The following is a 22,851-nucleotide window of genomic DNA, read 5'->3' as shown; positions in this document are numbered from 1 at the left end:
CCCCCCGCGCAAGTCTTCCATTTTAAGCAGAGTTTGATGGCGGGGGGGGGGAGCCCTGGCCAGGGAGGGCGGGGGCTCCTTCTTCCTGCGCCCCCTCCGCTCCGGGAAGCAGGCGGCGCTCCTTGGGGCGCAGGAGACGCGGCACCTCTCTCCCCACGGCCACCGCTGCTCCCCCGCCTCTCGCCGCCCCAAGGCGGACCCTCCCCTCGCCACCCCCCGGGAGGAAGAGGCGAGCCGGAAGGGGGGCCTGCGGGCTTCCCCCTCGCTCCGCTGTCACCACGATGCTGCCAACCAAACCCGGACATTTTGCAAAAACCAGAAAAAGCCGCCAGGATGTCGATTTCACACCCGGAATCCCCCTTGTCTCCGGGAAATTCCGGGCACATGGCAACACAACCATGTATGATGGTGTGCTATTATGTGCCACAGAGTCTGTCCAAATCCTATCCTTGATTGTAACTGTGAGGACAGTAATCTGGGGCTCCTTCTTTACTCTCATTGGAATGTTTCAACTTGCAGTGCAAGTAAGGCTACCTTCGTGTTGCCCCCCTGGGTGGGATGTCCCCCCCCCTCCCCTCTCCTGCCTTAGCAAACCCAGGTTGGCAGGGCTGGGCAGTGGCTGCTTCTCACCCACACAAGGATATTGCTCTAGTAGTGTAACTTCTCCACCAGTCTAGGGCTGCACCCCATTGGGGCAAGGTGTCATTTTGAACAACTCTCTTCCACCCAGCAGACTTGAAATGAGGACAATGAGCTATGAATTATTGGGGGGGGGGTGCACAAACATATACACAATTTAACAGAAAAAGTTACTCAAGGTCTATTTGAGTAAAACTTACTTGACTGCCCATTTTCTATTGTTCAGCATTCAGCCGGTGTTGCTTTATTATATATCCTTGTTTGAATATTCATTTTATGCTTCATATTAAAAAGACTAGTTCAAACCCAAGATACATTGGATAATCACAAACATTTCGATCTCTTTTCTGAAGGAGGAGTGTGTGGGCCTAGAATGTGGGGTTTTTGTGATTTATTCTGTCTTTACAAAATCATATTTTTTGGTCATTTTTTAGTTTACTGACCTGTTTGCATTTTGTATATCTGTATTTCTAATGCTCTGTATTTCAGTGTTTTGAATGTTTTCTGTAAAAGTCCCGCCCCGCTCCCGATGGCAGCGCAGAGCTGCCTGCAGTCCCCGGCCCAGCACAGCTCTGCGCGGCCATCGGGAGCGGGGCGCTAAGTCCCGCCCCGCTCTGGATGGCGGCGCAGAGCTGCCTGCCGTCCCGGGATCAGCGCAGCTCTGCGCGGGAGCCGGGGGCGAAGCCCCGCCCCGCTCCGGATGGTGGCACAGAGCAGCCTGCAGTCCCGGGATCAGTGCACTTCTCCGCATCGCCAGCGCCACAAGCTCGGGGGACAGCGGGGAGGCACTGTTCCCCGACCTGGTTCTTCCAGCCCCGCACCTGGGGGGGAAATAAAAATTTTTTTCTTTATTTCCCCCCCAAAATACTAGGTGCGTCCTATGGGCCGGAGCGTCCTATGGGGCGCAAAATACGGTAATTTTAAAAGATTGCAATGTGGAATGCTAAAGCAATACCACCCAGTTTGTCTCACTATTGCTTCTGATCAATCTGGCAATGCAATTTCCAGAGTTCCACATAATTCCAGAGATGATAGTGGGATGAGAGCCACAAATATTTTCCTACCTGCTTCAGCTCTTGTAATAAACGATTTCTCCGTTTCCACCATCAGACTCCCGTTAGCCACTGCTGGAGATGGCTGCTGACCACCCTGACATAAGCAAAGCCCTGTATGCAGAACAGCAATTTAATCTATTTTTTATTTAAGCAGAAGTCAGTTGACCGATGACACCATACTGGACACTGTCTGAAATGGAAAACATGGACCTATGCTTTCCCCTTTTTTATATTCTCAGCTTTGCTTTTATTCTTTTATTTTCTGCAGAGTTATTTTTATGTACGCTAATGATTTAGTCACATATAAATGCCGTATATATATGGTGGGGCAATAAATTGTTCCTTCTTGAGCCCACTGGGACGTGGCTAATCTTTCTGAGCTCTCAGTGTCAGCAGAGTGAATGTATTTGTTTGCCATGTTGGGAGCCCCAGGCACCATTCCCCTGGGGAGCTTGTAGCCAGGGCTGCTGCAATAAACAGCTGTGCAAGCCTTTGGGAGGCAGAGGCGTGAGAGTGAGAGGGCATCGGAGGAGGAAGGAGAAAGGGGCAGAGGCCAGTGTTGCATGCAGCGCCCGACCAGTATTCAAGGCAGCCCAGGGTGCCACAGCACACTGACCTAGTAGCTTACTCCATTGAAGGTGGGTTTAGGATTGCAGCCTGCATGCTAGCATATTTGCTGCCCTCTGGTGTTCACATAGAACATTAACTTTGCCCACTGTTCAGGGGCCCCCCTTCAAGAAATAGTACAGTCGTACCTCGGGGTACATACGCTTCAGGTTACAGACTCTGCTAACCCAGAAATAGTGCTTCAGGTTAAGAACTTTGCTTCAGGATGAAAACAGAAACCGTGCTCCGGCGGTGCGGCGGCAGCAGGAGGCCCCATTAGCTAAAGTGGTGCTTCAGGTTAAGAACAGTTTCAGGTTAAGAACGGACCTCCAGAATGAATTAAGTACTTAACCCGAGGTACCACTGTATCTGTAAGCAAATTTAAAGTGAAAAAACCCCACATTCAGTAGCAGAATATGGGGGTGGGGGTGTTCCTGCAAGCATTAGCTAACACTTATCTATATTGCTGTGAAAAGCTGATTTTGGCTGATCTAGTGGTAGACAGAGAAGAAGCAATGAATTCAAATAGCAGAAGAGCAGATTTAGGTAGGATATCAGGAATTGCAGACCAATGAATCAAAATGTCCAGAAAATGTATCTGTACCAAGAATTTGAGCAGATGATTATGTTTAAAACATACAGAAACAGCAATAAACCGTTTAGAAAATCCAAATATGATTTGTTTTAATCTAATTACAAAATACATTGAAGCCGCTGTAGGCTATAGTCTTCAAGTGACTAAACAATGTTTTTAAAGGGGGAAATGTTATCTAAATTGTGCTTGGGTTCATTTTTTCAAAATTAATTGTTACAGCAAATGATGACGCAATATTTCCCATAAGAAAACCCTCATGGCAGAGCTATATGCTATTAATGTGGGGCTGCTGCTAAAACGGGATACTCGTTTCAAGTTCTCCATAATTGACATCACTGTACTGCGTGTTGCACTGGCCCTACCACACAATGCAATGAGATCACAAGGAACATGGCAGGGAGTCCCCATTCTTAGCAGAGGCCCCATGTTTCTTTTAACATTTTGCTCTGCTCCATTTTGACTGAAGCCTGGTCTAAGTGTTATACTTAGCACTTTGTGTGAGAAGCGAAATGGAAAATGGTTTGCCCTGAAAGCCTCTTTTGTGTGCTGTGTGGCATCTTGTCTCCAATCACACAGATGTTTGTGTTGATTTTTCACTGTGTGTGGAAATACAGTCAGACACAGACAGTATTTAAACTAAGTTCTGCCTTCTGTTTCTGTAACGTCTAACATCACCACTCTTTTTGGGCAGACTGATTACCCCCTTCCTGCATGCCATATTCTCAACAACCATTCAGAGAAAGAGGTTGTCAGTCTGGCTGCTGCACAAACTGCTCTGGCTAAATGTAAATGTTGCCCTTATGATGCAAGTGGGATAGAATGCCAAACTATCACAGACTTCTTGTTGCAGAAAGCAGGGGATTCGATATGCAACCAGCACATGATTCACACTGCAAACAAGCAAAGATACCACATAAGAACTCCATTCGTGAGGGAACTGAAACATTTAAACTTGACCTTGTAGGAAAGATAACATGTTCTCTGCTGTGACAAATCCAATCCATCTATAAAGCTTTCAAATTTACCACTATTGTACTTCTTCATGTTTTTCCTCTGTCACATGTTCGCATACATGCCATTGATCAAGTAGTCTAGCTTAGTGTAACGCCTTCTCTGAAGAGACTCAAGCATCTTTCTACCTACCAGCACTGTAACGAAGAGAAAGAAGACCACCCCCAAAAGCAAGGCAGCTGTAAGTATGCTTTTGTCACCAAAGTGAAGGGAATGTTCCTTGCTGGGCTCTCCATTAAGCATATCACCTTTCAAGCCTTGTTGCCCATTGCCAAGATGGACATCATGTAAAGAAGCAGAAGAAATCTTCATAAGCAGTGGGCTGAGGCTACCAGCACTAGATCCAGCAGTGGTAGATGGGCTGGGAACAGTGGTACTTCTTCTTAGATTTGTAGTTGCCCAAGGTGCATTCTTATGATAAGCTGTAGTAGACCTAGTGGTTGTTGCCTTTCTAGGAGACACGTGAGGAATGATAGTACCAGGCTGGGTGCCAGTGGTAATGGTAGGTGACTTAACTGTGGGCTGCGCAGTGGGAATACCAGGCTCCATAGCATTTGGAGTACTTGGGGACAACAAACTCTTGAGTTCAGGCACTGCTGAAGAACCCAAGCTCTTTGAACCATTTGCCCTTCTGCTTTGTGGATGCTGGGAGTGTCCACCCATCTCATCTATGTGTTTATCATCTAAGTGGTTCAATATTTCCACACTCTTTGGGGGAATTGGCTTTTGCAAAGGACCTGACCCATGCAGAGGGCTTGTTGGGCTGTGAGGATTGAACATAGCAACCAGTGCAGACACAGACTTCCCATTCACAGTTGGGTGGGAGAGCTGAACTGAAGAAGGAGTTGGCATGGGAACCTTTGCATCTAAAAAGGAAGAAAGGAGGTATATTATTATTTGTTAATACTTTCAACAAGCAAGTCCCCACACAAATACAAATTAAGGGTGAAGAGCCCTTAATTTATTTCAGAATCACTATCCTGCACCCCAGTAGAGGAGACTCGCAGTCTGATTCTGCTTACAAAGAACCCTAGAGATTGCAGATTCTGCAGGAATGTTGGGAATTATTATTATTATTATTATTACTCAGAATCCTATACAGAACTACAATTTCCAGAATCCCTTGCTGGGGAACCATTACTGTCAAAAAGTTCAAAACTAGCTCACATGTATAGTTGAGACATGCCTTCAGTTCCATGGGACTTGCCTCCTGGTAGGGCTGCAATCCTATGCACACTTGCTTGCGAGTAAGCCTTGTTAAATTTGGTGGAAGTTACTTAAGAGTAAACTTTCCTAGGATCAAGTATGCTTAGATGCTCTAACACAACACTACAATGCACAAACTGTACAATCTGTGGAACATCCCTATTGGTATGGTGAAGCTGTGTTGTCTGCAAATGGTCTGGCTAAAACAAGAACACACCACAACACTTACTTGATCTTAGAATCATATAACTGTAGGTTTTGGAGGGATCCCAAGGATCATTTAGTTGAACCCCCTACAGTGCAGAAATCACAGCTAAAGAATCTTTGACAGATTCAGTTTAACAGATTGCAATACATAATAAAATCAAAATTTATCATAATATCAACATAACCCTGTTTAAAGGTAAAGATACCCCTGCCCGTACGGGCCAGTCTTGCCAGACTCTAGGGTTGTGCGCTCATCTCACTCTAGAGGCTGGGAGCCAGCACTGTCCGGAGACACTTCCGGGTCACGTGGCCAGCGTGATGAAGCTGCTCTGGCGAACCGGCACCAGAGCAGCACACGGAACGCCGTTTACCTTCCCGCTGGTAAGCAGTCCCTATTTATCTACTTGCACCCGGGGGTGCTTTCGAACTGCTAGGTTGGCAGGCACTGGGACCGAACGACGGGAGCTTACCCCGCCGCAGGGATTCAAACTGCCGACCATGCGATCAGCAAGTCCTAGGCGCTGAGGCTTTTATCCACAGCGCCACCCGCTCTGTTTAGGGAAGTTTTAATATTTGAAGTTTTATTCTGTTTTTAGTGTTCTGCTGGGAGCTGCCCAGAGTAGCTGGGGAAACCCAGCCAGATGGGAGGGATATAAATAATAAAAATTATTATTATTATTATTATTATTATTATTATTATTATTACCACCACCACAACTTCATTATCTATACTGTACCCATCTGGCTGGGTTTCCCCAGCCACCCTGGGCAACTTACAGCATATCTGAAAATATAATAAAAACATCAAACATTAAAAACTTTCCTAAACAGGGCTGCCTTCAGAGGTCTTCTAAAAGTCAGATAGTTGTTTATTTCCTTGATGTCTGATGGGAGGGCGTTCCACAGGGCAGGCGCCACTACCGAGAAGGCCCTCTGCCTGGTTCCCTGTAACCTCACATCTCGCAGTGAAGGAACCGCCAGAAGGACGTTGGAGCTGGACCTCAGTGTCCGGGCAGAATGATGGGGGTGGAGACGCTCCTTCAGGTATATTGGGCTGAGGCCATTTAGGGCTTTAAAGGTCAGCACCAACACTTTGAATAAAACAGTCAATAATAAAACAGCAACATGAAGCAAGAAAATTTTCCACTGTCAATCAACACTTTTTCTTTTTAAAAATCATTGTTTACCTTTTATCATTCGGTAGGTCACCAGTCCTGACACTTGTCTCACCAGGAAGGTTTCATTAGTGGGATAATAAAACAGGTAGCAATTTGTGTAATTTCCTTTGCTCCTGGTATTAAAGACCACATAGTTGCACTTCTTGCTGTCTGGAAAACACACACACAAACACACAACCTAAATATACTGTAACACTGGAGAGACTTTATATCTGATATATTTATGATAAGACATCTCAATCTAGAGTGGAATAGTCCTCAATATTCCACCTTGCTGGCTTAGTTCCCACTTGGGCGGGAAACCTGTTACTGGGCTGTCCCATTCCAGAGTTTGTTCGTTCATGTTTGTGTAACTAGCTAGCTAGTCAGCGTTATTATTAGCCTAGCTTTCTACCCGATAGGCTAGTTTCTATATGAAGGAGAATTATTTTTTTCATATGGCGGAGCTCCCCTCATTCTGAATTGTTATTGCCCAGTCATGACGTCACACGCACTATGAGAAGAATTCCAGACCTTTGTCAGGCTCCAAAAGTGCCACAGTTTAGGACAGCCCAATGTTAGCTGGAGATTCAGAGTTGCATCCAGCCAAGTTCAATTCAGTGTAGACCCACGGAATTAATGAAACTAAGTTTCATGGCCCTTAATTTTGATGGGTCTACTCTGAGTAGGACTAGCAATGGGTACCACTCTCATTCTCCTCCCCAGTGCCCTCTCTGAACTTGACAGGGCAGACTCTGATCTTTCAAATTTCAGTGGGTGGTGCTCTGTGAAAACCCCAAATTTGGTGCCACCTGCCTCTCGCCTTCCATTCTGTGCACTATGTCATGGTTGCAGTATCCTGCAGAGCCTCCCTTGGCTTGGTGCTGCCCCAAATCTGCCTCTGGGCGGAGAGGCTGAAAAAACTCAGAGGAACTGGTTCATTAACCTTTCAACTTATTTTGTGACATTTTTATCCCACCCTCCTTCTGGAGTACCAGGCAACCTGTGCTTTTTCTCCCATTCTGTACACTCATATACCCTGTGAGGTAGATTAGGTTGAAAAACCACACCAGCAGCCGGCTCTGTCCCATCCTGAGAAGGAAAGGACTCCACTGTTACTAGCTATGCACTCACCAATCCATTCCTGCATTGCAGGGGATTGGACTAGATGACAATCACAAATTGTGGGCGTCACAATTTAATGATGTCGACAAGCTGGAACGTGTGCAGAGGAGGGCAACCAAGATAATCAAAGGTCTGGAAACCAAGCCTTGAGGGAGTTGGTATGGTTAGCCTGGAAAAGAGGAGACTGAGAGGAGATATGATAGCCATCTTTAGATATCTTAAGGGCTGTCACATGGAAGAGAGAGCATGCTTGTTTTCACCTGCTCCGGAGGGCAGGACCAATGGCCTCAAGTAACAAGAAAAGAGATTCTGACTAAACATTTGGAAACCTTTCTGACAGTAAGAGCTGTTTGGCAGTGGAAAACTCCCATTAGAGATGGTGGACTCTCCTTCCTGGGATGTTTTTAAGCAGAGCTTGGATGACTATCTGTCATGGAAGCTTTAGTTGAGAGTCTTGCATTGAAGGGGTTGGACTAGAGGACCCTTGGGTCCCTTCCAACTCCATAATTCTATTATTCTATGATTCATCCTAGTCAGCAGCTGTGAACTTGGCTTTCTAAAAGCAGCATGAATATGAACTCTGGGAGCATCTGCTCTCCATGTGTGCAAGACATAGCTGCTTTGAAAAGGCTAGGTGGTGAGACTACCAGCCAAGATGAGGATTAGAGTGGGCAGGTCTCCTGAGTCTTAAACCTGAGACTGAGGGGACAAAGCCTGGCAAAAAAGGAGTGAAACATCAGGGTCAGGAAGTGGGAAGTAGCTCCAGGGCAGGGGGGCTCAGGGTGCTGTCTGGTAAGCATCATGGAAGAACTATTAGAGGGGGCAGATTAAAGCAAGACTCTAAGCCCTCTTATTGAATATACTCAGCATTAAATTTTCTGCACTTCATGATTTCCAGAGCTATAGATGCTCTTGACATATAGTTGCATGTGGCTGGAAACATGGGACTGAAGGATTGGGGGGGGGGGAGAAGTCACATTTGGAGAGGGGATTAGAAGGAAAGCACTAGCCATATCTGAGCTCCCACAATTGATTGCAAGCTCCAACTCAGTCCATCCCAGCTCATTTCAAGTGCAGTCAAGTGACACGTCTATATGATAAACATAGACTGATTTTAGGCCAGCTATAGCTGTCATGGATCCCCATAAACACCCCTCCCTTAATTCTGGGAACACACAGGACACTAGTTCTCAGGGTTTCCTGGAGTGGGGAAATGGCTGGCTGTCAAACCAATTTAAGCCTGTAATGTAGATGGGCCTAAAGAGCACCGTTTTTACCTGCACCCAAGCAGCAGACATCAACACAGGCTTCCCAAGATGAAGCATGGATTGGATCTTCCCCCCGGATGCCTTTGGAAAAGGCTGCTTTGATGTCAATAGTGATGTTCTCCATCTTCTCCGTGGCACACACTTGATTTTGGGATGGCTTTGGCAAGGTATAAAAGGCCATGGCAAAGAGGCAAGCAGAGCACCATGCAATCCGGATGGACATCTCTTTCCCTTAGCTGTGACAGACTCCTTACAGTTCTTTTGTTACCATCAGGGTGAGTAAAACTCAGGGTACAGCAATTTTAAGAAAGCTGTGGTGTTTGCATTTGTTCTAGTGAAAAAATGATGAGATAATATCTTACTGTTTAATGCCACAAACAAAAATAAATTCTCATTTCCATTAATATTCACGTATAATTAATTTTTCAAACCAATTAAAAGGAAGTTTGTTGGCATCCATCTGTCTTGAAAGACAACAGAGTGTGCCTCCAGGGGTGAAGTCAAACGGCTGTGTTAGCAGCACCCAAGTGACCTCCCCAGGGCGCCAGGCTGGGCAGTGAGTGTGGAGGTCCTGGGCTGGCCAGGTGACAGCACCCTCTCAGTCTCACTGATGGGCTACCTTTTCAGGTAGATGCTCCTCACTTCCCTCTACAGCATGTGCAGAAACTGCCTTCTTGATGGTTAGACCCACTATTGGTCTCATCTCCCACGTAGTTCAGGTGAGAGTTCATCTAATATCTTCATCTAATGTCTTTCTCAACAGCCCGGCAGACAGAAATTACCGTATTTCTTGCTCTATAAGACTCACTTTTTCCCTCCTAAAAAGTAAGGGGAAATATGTGTGCGTCTTATGGGGTGAATGCAGGCTGCGCAGCTATCCCAGAAGCCAGAACAGCAAGAGGGATTGCTGCTTTCGCTGCGCAGCGATCCCTCTTGCTGTTCTGGCTTCTGAGATTCAGAATATTTTTTTTCTTGTTTTCCTCCTCCAAAAACTAGGTGCGTCTTATGGTCTGGTGTGTCTTATAGAGTGAAAAATACAGTAAGTCACAGGGGCGAGTGATGAAGTGATGCAGGCCCAGTTCAGATATGATGCTTTCATTTATCCTGGATTATATGCAGGTTTATAGTAGAGAATAAGCCAGAGTTTCCCAGTTTGAATGTCACAGAAAACTGTGGTTTACCCAAGCTCCTGAAACCTTTCTTATGGACTTGGAGTATGAGAAAAGAAAGAAGAGAACTCCTGGGCACACTTGTACTTGAGCGATTGTTACACTTGATTTAGGCTACATAACATTTATTTGCTTATTTGCTTATTTTATAAGCTTATTTGCTTATTTTTCTACCATCCTCAATCTGCACGATGCTTTACATAATATAGCAGGATAGACCTCTGCACTGAGGAGCTTACAATCTGTAAATCAGCACAAGAGAGACAACAGAAGAGAAGGTGGTCACTGGAGGCAGGAGTAAATAGGCTTTAAAGATCAGCACCAACACTTTGAATTGTGCTCAGAAACGCACTAGGAGCCACTGAAGATTTTTTGGACCGGTGTTATACGGTCTTGGTGGCCACTCTCAGTCACCAGTCTAGCTGCCGCATTCTGGATTAGTTGTAGTTTCCGGGTCACCTACAAAGGTAGCCCCACATAGAGTGCATTGCCGTAGTCCAAGCGGGCGATAACTAGAGCATGCACTATTCTGGCGAGACAGTCTGCGGGCAGGGAGGGTCTCAGGGAGGGTCTCAGCCTGCGTACCAGATGGAGCTGATAAACAGCTGCAGAACTGATAAACACAGAATTGACCTGCGCCTCCATGGACAGCTGTGAGTCCAGAATGACTCCCAGGATGCATACCTGGTCCTTCAGGGGCACAGGACCAGGGAGTCCTCCACACCTGCCCCACCAAAAACTTCTGTCTTGTCAGGATTCAACCTCAATCTGTTAGCTGCCATCCATCCTCCAACCGCCTCCAGACACTCACACAGGTGGGCACAGCTGGGTGAGACCAACTCCACCCTGTTCACCCACCCAGATCTCTGTGATGCAAGCCAGATCAGCCTCCTCATCCTTAATCAGATCATGGACGAGGGAGATTTATTCTGGGCTGCTCTGGCGCTCAACAGCAGCAGTCACAGACCTGAGGGCTGCCCCAGGTTGGAGGAGGGGCTGGCACATGGCTGTGTGCCCCTCACCCAGCCTGCCCCTCCTCCCTCACCATACCTCCCCCTACTTAGAACCCCTGTAACTGGGCCCCCCCCTGCTCTCCCCCGCTCCTCTCCTCCCAGGCCCATCCCACCAAGCGCCCTTACAAAACAAGTATCCAAGTCAGATGGAGTTTTAAACTTATTAATTAAAATATTTCTGTACTCCTTTCCCATATTCCTTTCTGGCAGGGCTCATGCACTTTTTAAACAGCTATAGACATGCATTTCCTCAAGACAGAGAAATCTTTGCTTGCTCAATTTCTGCTTGCCAGGAAGCGAGCTATAACAATACTTAACTATTTTAACAGTAAATATGTCATAGTTAAGCGGATCCAAAGCCCTGCCAGAAAAGGAAAAGGAAGTGACTCCAGATCCAACCCAGACACTCCATATTATAAAGCAATACTTCCTTCTGGTGGGTCAGATTACTGGGTGTGTCAACAGATTTCTATCACAGGGCAATTCAGCACATACAGCTAAGAAAAGAACTTTATATGACTTAAAGGGTGTCTCCATAACAGATAAGATTGTGTTAAATCCACTGAGGGCAAGGGGGGTGGGCTGGGATCCACACCCTTCTTTGAAAAAACAGCATAATTACCTGATGTGTGAGACAGAGTCACACATTACATTATTATTAATACATCACACTTAATTTTCCTGGGGGAAATGTGATGGCTGAATAAGCCATTCTAAGAACAATATCCTGTGATTTATATGGCATTTCTCCTCACGCTTGAAGCATCTGAAGGACTAACAAGTTGAGGGAAAAGCCACAAGACATCCTGACAAGACAGTAGCACAGGGGTGCTTCTCGCTGGCCAGGAAATGGTGTGCCATCCATTCCAGATGGCCTTGCACTGAAAAAGCAGGCGCACAGCTGAGGAGACTTCTTGATCCAGGATCATACCCTTTAGCAGCAGCGTTGCATTTTCTGGACAGGAATAGCTTGGCTACAGTGATCCATGCTCCCCCAGTCGCTTCACAGTGTTTACATACGGCTGCCCGTGAAGACATCCAAGAAGTTGCAACCAATGCAGAATATAACAGGCAGAATGCAAACTGCTGCAGCTAGATGGCATCATATTATTCTCAAAGAGCTGTACTAGTTACCTATTCACTTCAGAGCCCAGTTCCAGGTGGGCATCTTTACCTTAAAACCCTCAATGACTTAAGACCCAAATACCTCTCCCTATTTCAATCTGCCCAGGCTGGCCAAGAATGTCCACAAAGGCCCTTCCCCGAGTTCCTTTCCCAAAGGAGGTGCATTAGGCAGCAACAAAGGAGTGATGCCCAGTTGTGTAACACCCTTTTAATTTGCCCAGGCATTTAAAATAGTCATCATCCTATATGTCTGCTCTCCTACATTCAGTGTTTCAGAATTGGTTTTACTTATTTCATTTTTTGTATGATTGCATTTTATTCTGGCATGATTACTTTAGTCATGTCCATTGGGTGCTGCCCTGATATTTGCAAAGATGAAGCGCAGTTCAAAAACATTTTACATAAAATTATTTAACACTAAGAGAACTATAGTTTGTGCCTGTTCTGGAGCTCATTCATTCACTGATGGGCAGGGTTTGTCACTTTCCACTTTTGTACAGTGTCCATGATGCACAGCTTACTTGGTAGAGCACGACTCTCTTAATCTCAGGGCCACATTGGGCAAAAGATTTCTGTATTGCAAGTGGTTGGACTAGATGACCCTCGTGGTTCCTTCCAATTCTACAGTTATATGATTCTAAGAATCTATTTCTTAAGCACCATTGACTATTATTAATTTGTACTGCATCACACCTCTGACATGAACTGGCTAAGCTGTTACAACCGGCACAGAATATTCAGGTACTCAAGGAGCAAAACAGTTTGCAGAACAATGTCTATGAGGGAAGAGAACTGGTCAGTTTGGTTGTAATTAAAGCCCCAGGCAAGAGGTAGCTGTGGTGTGGTAAGAAGTCTTGGGATACAAAGAAGCAGACAAAGAGGCCTGGGTCTCGTGAGGGGGAAGGGAGAGGCACACTCCTGAAACACTCACACAGCAGCTCCCACCATCCCTGGACACTGGCCATGCGGGCGAGTCTGGAGGTGACAATGCTGGCTGCTTCAGTGCCCTGATTTTAGCCACATTATGCCCTCCCTTACTTTCTAAAAACCAAGAGCAGGGGGTGGGGCTGCACAAAAGGTAAGGGCAATCCTTCTCCAGCCCCCTTGTGCTTGAGGAGAAGGGCCACGAAACATTAATTGAGCTACAAATGCTGAAGAAACTCCACAAAGACCGGGAGGGGCCCTACGATGCGCCCAGGGAGAAGGAAGGGCCTTGTCTGGGTCAGGACAAGAGACAGAGTGCTTGAAAAGCAGGGACCAAAGAAAACTGTGGGGAGAGGAAGCACAGAGGAGCCAAGGAAGGAGGGCTGTGGCAAAACCTCACAGATGATGCAGTATTGTGGGCTGTGTTAAACTAGAATCCGATTATAAACAGATACATGGTTTTTAATTAATATTTTGAGATTATTGTATTTTAATGACGTTATACATGCCCCTGGGCTCTGATGGGAGGAAGGCTGGTATGCAAATACAAACAGTAATCATGGTGATGGAAGGGTGGAAGTTCACTGCCAAGAACAGATGCAGGTGGGAGCACTGGACTACTGCATCCCCCTGCACACACGATAAATGTGAAGAGGTCCACACATATCCCTTCAGTTTCTATGAAAGCTGGAACCCTGTGCAGTTGGGGTTTCAGTTCCTGTGGAAATTATGTCTACACCCCTGGGCTAAAGCCTATGGACAGCCACACTCAATGTGTGGACACTGGGCATAGGGGGAGGAAACATGACTCTGCTCACTGCATGAATGGAGATTAATCTGCTTGTTGTGGTTTCTTCTGCCACTGCTGTATTTTGACCTGGCAACCCCAAGAGGGCTACAAGGTCCAAGAAAAGGGGTGGAGGCCTGAATTTGCACATTAAGTTGAGCCAACCAGCTAATGTTTGGATGCAGGCTTCTAGTATTAATAATAGCCTTCTCGCTTGCTGTTTTAGGGCAGAGGCTGTGACTAAAAGACGACTGAGTGGGGCAGAAGGCTGAGCCCAGGCACAAATCAAGCGTCATCAAAATACAAAGTTCTGTTAGCTGACTTGCTTGGAGTTTTGGTGTTCCCAGAATGGACTATCAGAACTACTGCACAGTGGGAAACTATGGTCCAGAGCAGGGATGGAGACCTCCAGGCGCTGTTCGACTACAGCTCCCCTTGACCCTTGCCAGGGGCCATGTTGGCAGGACCGCCCCGGCCCCGGAGGGCCACAGATGCCCCAGCCCTGACTTCGAGGAAACGGCGGCATCTGCCAAGGCAGCACGAAGAGGACACGCCTCGTTTCTGGGCGTCTTGCGCTGCAGGTTGCAGGCTAGACTGCCAATCCGTTTTCTCCCCCATGAATCCTAGAGATCCTTTGGAATCCGGATCTTTCTTCTCTTGTTCCAGGAGCAGGGAAGCAGAGTCCGATCCCAAGCTCGGGTCTGCAGCCCCACGCGCCCCCACGGCCACGAAGCGCTCGGCTCAAGTCTGCTCCGATTTGGGGGGCTTACCTGGCCAGGAGCCGGCGCGCTCCCCTCCGACGAAGGTGGCCGGCTTCCTCGACCGCTGCGCGGGGAGTCAAGGGAGGCGGAGTTCGCGGCCCGGGCGAGCAGCTGCGGAAAAGGAAGAGGAGGACCCGAGCAAAGCTGCGCCCCGAGCAGACGCCGCCTGCACTCAGAAACAGGAGGCGCTTATGCGGAGGGAGTGAGTTCTACGAGGGAGCAACCCGATCCGTGCCCGCATTTACTCTGGTGGGATTTGCCTTTAGAGCTGCGGCTCCAGGAACGTCTCCTTTAGGCAGGCGCCGCTGAGCTCCCTGGGCTTTGCATCGCCGCGCCATCTGGCCGGGAGTCCGGCGCTGCTTCCGCGCCCTCCGCTCCGCCTCCCGGCCTGGGCGAGGCTGACCCGGGAACCGAAACAGGCGGGTTGCTGGGAAGCGGCGGAAGCGGGAGCGAGAGCGGCCTTTGCCCGGGGAGCCGCGCAGCCCTTCCCGCTCTCGCCATGGGGGCCGAGCAGAGCGCGGAGGCGGAAAACCGGCACCCCGAGCCCAGCACTTCAGGTGGGGCTCCCTTTCCTTCCCACCTTCGGGGCTTGCTTTGGGTGCTCTTGAAAGCGGAGCCCGTGCGCCCGAGCTGCGCCTCTCCCGGCTGCTTCTCGGGAATGCTCCGCGGTGCAAAGCTGGAGAAAGGCTGGCCTGGGGGGGCGCCTCTCATCTGCTCTCACACGCCCAGCCAGTGAGACGCGTCCCATCAGCTAACTTGGAGCGGCGAAAGAAACTTGGGGAACTCACGTTTTTAAAATTACTTGCTGCGAACGAACGAGCAGATCAGGCGGAGAGGAAAAGGGGTCTGTTCTAGGAGCCTTGCCCCCAATGCTCAAAAATGGCATCCCTGATCTGCAGCCTGAAGTGGTGCTCTCTTCTCCGCTATCTGCCAGCCCGATCACCTTTCATTCTGCTTACATGTGCAGACTGAGCACCATTTTTTATTACTTTCCTCTAATTTGTCATTCTCTTTATCTTAGCTGAGTTGACCAGGGAGAGCAAGATAAAAGGCCACATTCAGGGCCCAGTCCCATCTCAGGGTCCACTTTACAGCGGACACAGTTCATACATACGTTTGCAAGTGACACTTTTTGCAAAGTGATGGGCGTGCATGTAAGAATTGGACCTTGGCCTCCCAAAATAGAAGTTACTAGAACTAGAGACAAGAACAGAAAATGTGCAGTCTAATAAGAAATTAAATTTTACAAGTATTATGGTGAGAAATGTATACAGGCAACTCCTGATTTAGGCGCCTCCAAATCAGCACCGAACCTGGAAGTCTCCCCGAAACATCATAGAGATGTCATGACAAGGGGCAGAGTGGCTCCAGAACGGAACTCCCGCACAAAATGATGATTGCTTGTAATTCGCTCAGTGGCCTGTTTTGTGAAATCATGGTCTAAAATGGATTTCTGCCTATCTCAAGCAAGCTAGTGTGTGTGGCTAATTCGTGCCCAACCCCCTGCTCCTTGTGCCACAGGGAAGAGGAAACACCAACACACTGACTTTGTGTTACATGCAAACCACAAGTGGTAAGCCAAGGTCTGTTCTTGCGGTTTGTGGTTTGTTTGGGAGAAGTGCATGTGGCATTATGTCAGGGGTCTGATTGCTCCCTCTCTGTGGCAGAGGGAGAAGGGGGTGCGGGTGAATGAACACGGTGCACTGGCATGTTTCACATTTACAATAAACTGTGGTCTGCTTTAGACTATGGATTCAAATTATGTGCAAACCAGGCCAATGGACCTTTCTATCACAATAATTGAGTGTGTGGGTGTTTTACACTGTTAAGTCATTCTTTTTTGCTGGTACCAGATGAAGGGTAATCCTAGGTGTGCTTTGTGCTTCCTTATACTTGACTGGATATTTTCCCCAGCATCTCCTTCACCGGCCAAGCAGCGAGCTAAAATGGATGATATTGTGGTGGTGGCACAAGGGACGCAGTCTTCGCGGAATGTCAGCAATGACCCAGATGTCATTAAGTTGCAGGAAATCCCAACTTTCCAACCCCTTCTGAAAGGTAAGATATTACATGAACAAATAAGGTTCCCATGTCCGCCCCCCACATTCCCCTTTGAGCCTCCTGGTTCATAACAGTGCCGATTTTTTGATGATCCCATTTTACTCTTCTCATTTGTTTTGTCATGCATTGCTGCTATAAAGTGGTAGAGAGAACTGGGTAAAACATAAACATGTTTTAATGTATTGATGTGTTAAAGCTAGTGGTTTGTGGTTTGTCCAGAAAGCAGTTATATTTGTGCTTCTAGTTCTGTTGAGTCATTTTGTTCTGCAGTGTGAAGAGATGAACCTTATGGGAGGCTTGGGATAAGGGTGGAGAACCCTTTTTGGACCCAGGATGCAAGTGGCAGGTGGGTCCACAGGCAAGATTGGGCGGGGAGCAATGAATGTACAGCTTCTACACACACTCACACACTCCTCTGTTTCTCCTCTATCAAGGCAAGAAAGAAGTATTATTGGAGTCCAAGGACACATTCTAGTTAGGCAAAATCCCTCCAGGAGGGTGCAAAATAGATCTGGGGAGAAGGTGTGTGGCTGAGCAGGGAGGTGTAGCCTTGGGGAGAATTCTGTGGACCAGACAGAGGCCTAGAGTGCTGCACCTGGAACCTAGGCATGAGGCTTCCCACCCCGGCCTAGGAAGAAACTGGGAAACAGTAGTGCTTTAGTTAAGATGGTATTTTGATGCCCATTATCTCAGACTAGGCATCCCCTTGTTCATAATCTGACAGTAAATTCAGTAAACGTTGCTCTTGATTTTTGGGTGCCTGTACTGCCTGCCTGCTTGCTTCTGCACTCTTTCAACATCATATTGATCTGTACATTGGTAAATAAAATGGCAGTTTTCCAGTTTTCTCCATGCCAAAGAGGGGGAACTTAAAAGACCGGGATTTGCTTTTTGAAAACGGTGTGGAAGTAATTTTAAAATTTGAGTCCATGGGTCCCTTGACCAACTACCTTCTTTCTGTGGGGCACAGGAGCCCAGTTATGTCACCCTTTGCCTGCAGAGCTGGCAGCCCATCAACCCTTTTTGAACACCCTCCCTTGTGGAGTGTTCCCTCAGCCTCCTCTCCCCTTTACTTGGAAGTCCTCCGGGCAGCTGCAGCTGCTGCTCCTGGTCTCTGAGTCCCCCCCCCCCGGGCCCCAAAGACAGGTGCCTCCTCACACTGCCCCACAGGGGCCAGGGAAGAGGATGCCCCCAGCCTTAGTGGCCCAATGGAGACTGGCCAAAGGTGAATGTGAGGCCAGCACTTGACCCGCAGGGGCAGCAGAAGGTCCTGCCAGGCCTGCATGGCGTAAAGGCTCCCCTTCAGCTCCCAGGCAGGCTTTGTACACAGCAGCGCCTGCCTGCCCAGCCTCCCACTTGTCTGTCCATTCCCAGCAGCAAGGGCTGGCGGGCTGGGCTCCCTCACCCATTTGCTTGCTTCCTCCAAGGCCACCGCAGCTCCTGGCAGCCAGCCCCCCATGGTCCAGGGCTGCTGCAACAAACAGCCACACAAGCCTTTGGGAGGCAGACATGCGAGGGCATCACAGGAGGGAGGGAAGGAGAGAGGGACAGAGGCCAGTGTTGCCCGCGGCACCCCTGACCAGCATTCAAGGCACCCCAAGGGTGCCATTGGCGCACGGGTTGAAAAGCACTGTTTTAGGCAATCCATATATACTGACACCTGGTGCCTGTTGGGAAACACTTCAGCCAGTGTACCTTGTTTATTTATTTTGCTTATTCACCAAAATTTATATACTACTTGCTTGTAATAAAACTTCTAAGCATTTTACAAAAAATAGTGAGGCATTTTGATTTGGGAATCTGCATTATTGTTATGTTATTGAAACACTAAGATGTGAGTGAGTTTATTTTGTATTTTACTAACAGTCGGAACAGGATGAGTATCTAATAGGAATATTCTATTGAGCATGGAATATACAACATAAATGGTAGAAGCATAATTGGAAACACAGCATTTATTAAATGTTCACAAAAACTAGAGCTCGGGGAAAAGTGCACAGCTATTTTCTCTGCAAACTGTTCAGGAGGCCAGGCCTCAAACATGGGCTGGTTCTGGTAACCAGCTCTTGCTTCCAGTAGGCAATGCCTCCACAAAGGCAGGTAAGTTCGTTCCTTTTTGTACCTGCTACCCAGTGAGAAACAGTTTTGGAGGGGAGAAGTGGCAGGCGTCATGTGAGTGTACACCACCTTGAGCACGTTGGAAAAAAGGAGGGATATGCAATCAATCAATCAATCAATACTGGACTAAGTCAGTTGTTTCACTCTGTACAAAACTCCTTCATATGACCTTTGCATCATTGTGTCTGGCGGCAAGAACAGGAGTCCAATGCAAGTTTAAGACTCCATTAAACTAAAAATAATTTGTGTGGAAATAAGCACAGCTGAGCATTTTTTCTTTATTGTTGCACATTTGCTGTTTTTTTTCTTCATCTGCTCTCTCGCTGCATTACCTAGCAGAGACCTTTTCCTCTTGATTCTGAGGAATCTTCCTTCTCAGTCAGTGGGAAGCTAGAGTAAGCCCTGACAGGATCTCTCTCTCTCTCTCTCTCTCTCTCCCCCCCCCCCCGGATCTCCACCCCTGAGTCTTTCAGTTACCTAACAGTGATCACATTTGGCAAAGAGCCACACTATTATTTTAATTGCATCAGGGTGTTTTTTTTAAAAAAAGAGGCCTGTAAAACTGCACGGTCTACTTTCGCCCTAAGTTACTGTAAAGACTAGGCCCAAAGTGAGATTCATATACCCAGGCTGCAGGAATGTTGTGCAGTGCCCAACCAGTTCACCACTGCAGCTCATAACATCATGCTGTGAGTTGGCGTTGTTTTCTGGGATGCCTGGTCTGATATTGTTGATCTTTTCAATTTGCCAGTTCCAGTGCAGCCCACAGGTGGCGCTCTTCACTGCCTCTGGCGCGTTGCAGGGCTCCCAAGAGCAGCAGATGTTCAGAACTCAGTAAAAGAATTTTATTTGGTAGGGACTCACGGTGTTTGCAGCAGAATGGCAATCAGCAAGCTCTAGAGGGAGGATAGAGTGAAGCCCTTTCCGTCTTAAACCCCCATGAAAAATTGGTTTTGTAATCATTTCTAAAAGGGAGTGGAAATGAGGGGGAGGCTTGGAATGTGGCAGAAAAGCCCATGGCCCCCGATTCAGTCCCCAGTTCATAGTGTTGGGGAGCAGGGCTCAGTTCCCCCAGGACTGGTCAAACTGGACAAATGCCGAGACAACGTGACACGTTTACTATTTATTTTAAGAAATGTCTAGCCTACCCTTCCTTAGAACAGTGTTTCCCAACCTTTTTGGGGAAAAGGCACACTTGTTTCATGAAAAAAATCTCGAGGCACACCACCATTACAGCCCCGTGACGTCAGCGCGCAGCGTCACGCCGGGAGGGACATGAATTGCTAGCAAATTACATAATCACCTCCTTGAGGGCTGGCTCATCTTCTCCGAAGGCAGAACCCCATTAATTAACAGCACAGACTCACACCATAGCCAAGACGGGGGGGGGGGGGAAACCTCAGTCATGCACAGTCATGCACATGTGGGGGCTAAATGAGGACGAAGACCGGGCAGAGAGCAGGGTTCAAATCACCCCACCTGGCCAGGACAATCCCTGGGTGCTCCCTTGGGCCACTTGCCTGACCCACCTCGCAGGGCTGTTGTTGCGAGGATAACACGGGGAGAACCACGCGCGCCCCCGGGAGCTCCTTGGAGGAGAAAGCGGGCGATGAATGCAATGCACAAAATATATGAGAGGCGACCAGGTTTTGCAGGTGAGGGGCCCCCGCCAGCCTCCGCTTCCAACACCCGGCGCAACGACGCCGAAGTTTCCCCCCGGGCTCGGCTCGGGGAGCAGCGCTGCTCCCCCCCCGGCTCCCCTTCGCCCTCCCGGCTCTCTCTGCCGCCCACTGGGGACCCCCCTCACCTGCCAAGTCCGGAGCGCCGGTGGAAGTTGCATGCATGCATGCAGGGCGCCGCGTTGCCATTGCATTGCACTGCACTCCATGCAACGCCTGCACGCATGCATTGCCTTGCACGCCTGCCAAGGGGTCTCCCTGCGGTCCGATGCGTCCCCTCCGGCGCGGATGCAGCATTGCAAAAATAACCCCCCCCCCGACGCAGCCCTACCTGGGGGGCAGCCTCCGCCTCCGCTGCTCCGCCTCCGCGGGGATCCCCGGGCTCCATCCTGCCGCCCGATCTCCGCTGGGGGCGCAGGCAGGCTGCGCGGGGTCTGCGCGGAAGAGCCCCTGCCCGCCCGGCCGCCGCCGCTGCGCTCATTCCATGGCCGGGAGAAGAGCGCTTCAAACAAAACGCCCGGCCCGCCAGGCCACGCTGGGAAACGTAGTTTGTGCACCCCGCGCGGGCGCGGAGCCCAAGGGCGAGGGGACTACGGATCCCGGCAGCCCCCGCGCCAGGGACGGAGGGGGAGAGGCCGGGTGCAGGGATGGAGGGACGGGTGGGCGAGCGAGTGAGTGAGTGGCAGCCTCCAAGCCTTGGCCGAGAGCCAGGAAGGGCCTCCCCGGAGGAGGAGGAGGGAGGCACAGAGCGGGAGGGAGGGAACCCCAGGGGTCATCTAGTGACGGCGCCCCAATCGAAAATTTGACTTAAAAAAAAAAATCTTTCGATTTTTTTTAATTTTTCCCGCGGCACACCAGGCAACATCTCGTGGCACACTAGTGTGCCGCGGAACAGTGGTTGGGAAACACTGCCTTAGAATAATCCAGGGGTGGAGGTAGAGGTTGGAGTGTCAGTGTAGGACTGCGGAGAGGGTTTTTTTGTTGCTGAGGTTCCTGGGCATATCAGCGCCACTCTCCGTGGTGTTAAGTACCACCTGTAGGTGAGTTTCAGAGTAAGCTCCCTTTTGGCTGATATGGAGATTAGATAGAATCATTATTTGCATCAGCCACTAGCCATAACAATAAAATAAAATAAAATGTACTGAAGATAGAGGTAAAAACTTAACTATAGAAAATACATTTTGGGGTTTACATCAATAATCAAATAATAGATCTTATTCTAATTGCCCCGCTAAAAACCTTGCAGTTTTTGCTATCACCTGATCATCTTGATCTGCTAAAAGAATGGTTGAGCGACGACCCGACATGGACGATAGTGGAGGGGTAAGAACCTGATATGGACTTAAAGGGAGGTTTAGACCACATTCTAGTCCATTTGGTGGGGTTAATTTCATAGCCAATGTCATGTTCCCATTGTTCTTCGATTGCGTCAAGGGGGGTTGTGGGATTGTGGAGCCATCCCTTTGCCGTGTCCCTCTGCTGTCAGGAGAAGGTTTTTGAAGGTGGTCCAGGGCCTAGTGGCTGCTGATTTTACTGCTGGATTGTTTAAGAAGGCATGTAGTTGACAATGTGTTAGCCAAGGTGTTTGGGTGTCCCCTAGTTTGTCTTGTATTTCTTGTGCTGGTATGGGTTTGTTGTTTTTGCAGAAGTCTTTTAGGCAGTGCAGACCTTCAGCTTGCCAGGTGTTTTTCTGGAGGTTTTGTGTTGGGTGTTAGGCCAGGGGCTTAGTGGGGATGGGGAGAGTTTGCCTGCTTTTCACTTCCTGTTCAGTGAACCTGTTCAGTATTGTGGGGATTTTCTTTAGTTTGTTTTGGAGAAATGGGTGTACTGTTGTGGAGATGTTTCAACGGTGTCTCTCTCCAAGACCCGACCAAGACTCGTTTTCTAGAATATACGGGATTATGTGGTATACTTGGTTGCCGATGTAACATAATTCTATGTTGGGGATTCCCTATCCTCTATCCCCCTATTCTGAGGAGGGGAGGTGCAGGTATTTAGGGCTTATTCTTGGCTCTTTGTGTGATAAAATAAATGAGTGTAGTTTTTTCTGCCACTGGAGTTGGTTGGAGGAATCCAGATTGGGAGGATTTGGAATCAATAGGTTAGCTTTGAGAGAGTGACCATTTTGATCATGGCTATTTTGTCTGAGAAGGTGCAAGTTGGCACTGTTCCATTTCCTCAAGTAACTGTTGATTTGTCGCCACAGGGGCTTGTAATTGTGGAGGTATAATTTGTTGTATAGGGACATGGGTGGCGCTGTGGGTAAAACCTCAGTGCCTAGGGCTTGCCGATCGCATGGTTGGCGGTTCGAATCCCCGCGGTGGGGTGAGCTCCCGTCTTTCGGT

At 48.4% G+C, this 22,851-nt stretch overlaps 2 protein-coding genes across 7 annotated transcripts in view; one reads left to right on the top strand and one right to left on the bottom strand.

The window, feature by feature from the left end:
- Positions 1-2,958: 2,958 nt before the first annotated feature.
- Positions 2,959-15,118, bottom strand: MANSC1 (MANSC domain containing 1). 4 transcript variants are annotated; one of them, XM_083503516.1, is made up of 4 exons: positions 14,658-15,118; positions 8,879-9,200; positions 6,507-6,647; positions 2,959-4,772 (listed from the first exon to the last, which is right to left on the bottom strand). In XM_083503516.1, exons 2-4 carry the CDS (start codon positions 9,090-9,092, stop codon positions 3,952-3,954), a joined length of 1,176 nt encoding a protein of 391 aa, XP_083359642.1. In that variant the 5' UTR covers positions 9,093-9,200; positions 14,658-15,118; the 3' UTR covers positions 2,959-3,951. The 4 variants fall into 4 exon arrangements, with proteins under 4 accessions (XP_083359642.1, XP_083359645.1, XP_083359644.1 ...); XM_083503519.1 differs by lacking the exons at positions 8,879-9,200; positions 14,658-15,118 and adding an exon at positions 7,611-7,765; XM_083503518.1 differs by lacking the exons at positions 8,879-9,200; positions 14,658-15,118 and adding an exon at positions 7,590-7,641.
- Positions 15,104-22,851, top strand: part of BORCS5 (BLOC-1 related complex subunit 5) — a 39,824-nt gene continuing 32,076 nt past the window's right edge. For 2 of the 3 annotated variants that reach the window (XM_083503612.1, XM_083503613.1), the window contains exons 1-2: positions 15,104-15,205; positions 16,563-16,706. In XM_083503612.1, the coding sequence (XP_083359738.1) occupies positions 15,148-15,205; positions 16,563-16,706 (202 nt within the window). In that variant the 5' untranslated portion in view covers positions 15,104-15,147. Of the gene's footprint in view, positions 15,206-15,440; positions 16,707-22,851 lie in introns of those variants that run through there. The other variant, XM_083503611.1, reaches the window with a different exon arrangement.

This window comes from Podarcis liolepis, assembly GCF_965112155.1.
Source record: "Podarcis liolepis genome assembly, chromosome: 5".
NCBI classification, from domain to species: Eukaryota; Metazoa; Chordata; class Lepidosauria; order Squamata; family Lacertidae; genus Podarcis; species Podarcis liolepis.
Note: the sequence above shows the minus strand (reverse complement) of the source record. Positions and strands in the feature narration are given on the sequence as shown.

Bases quoted from the DNA above. Each gene is read 5' to 3' on its own strand.
- MANSC1 (XM_083503516.1), bottom strand. From the start codon at position 9,092: ATGTCCATCCGGATTGCATGGTGCTCTGCTTGCCTCTTTGCCATGGCC. The intron at 6,648-8,878 runs GTAAAAACGGTG...TGTGTTTTCCAG, and splicing joins TGTCTGCTGCTTGGGTGCAG to ACAGCAAGAAGTGCAACTAT. The intron at 4,773-6,506 runs GTAAACAATGAT...CTTCCTTTTTAG, and splicing joins GACCTACCGAATGATAAAAG to ATGCAAAGGTTCCCATGCCA.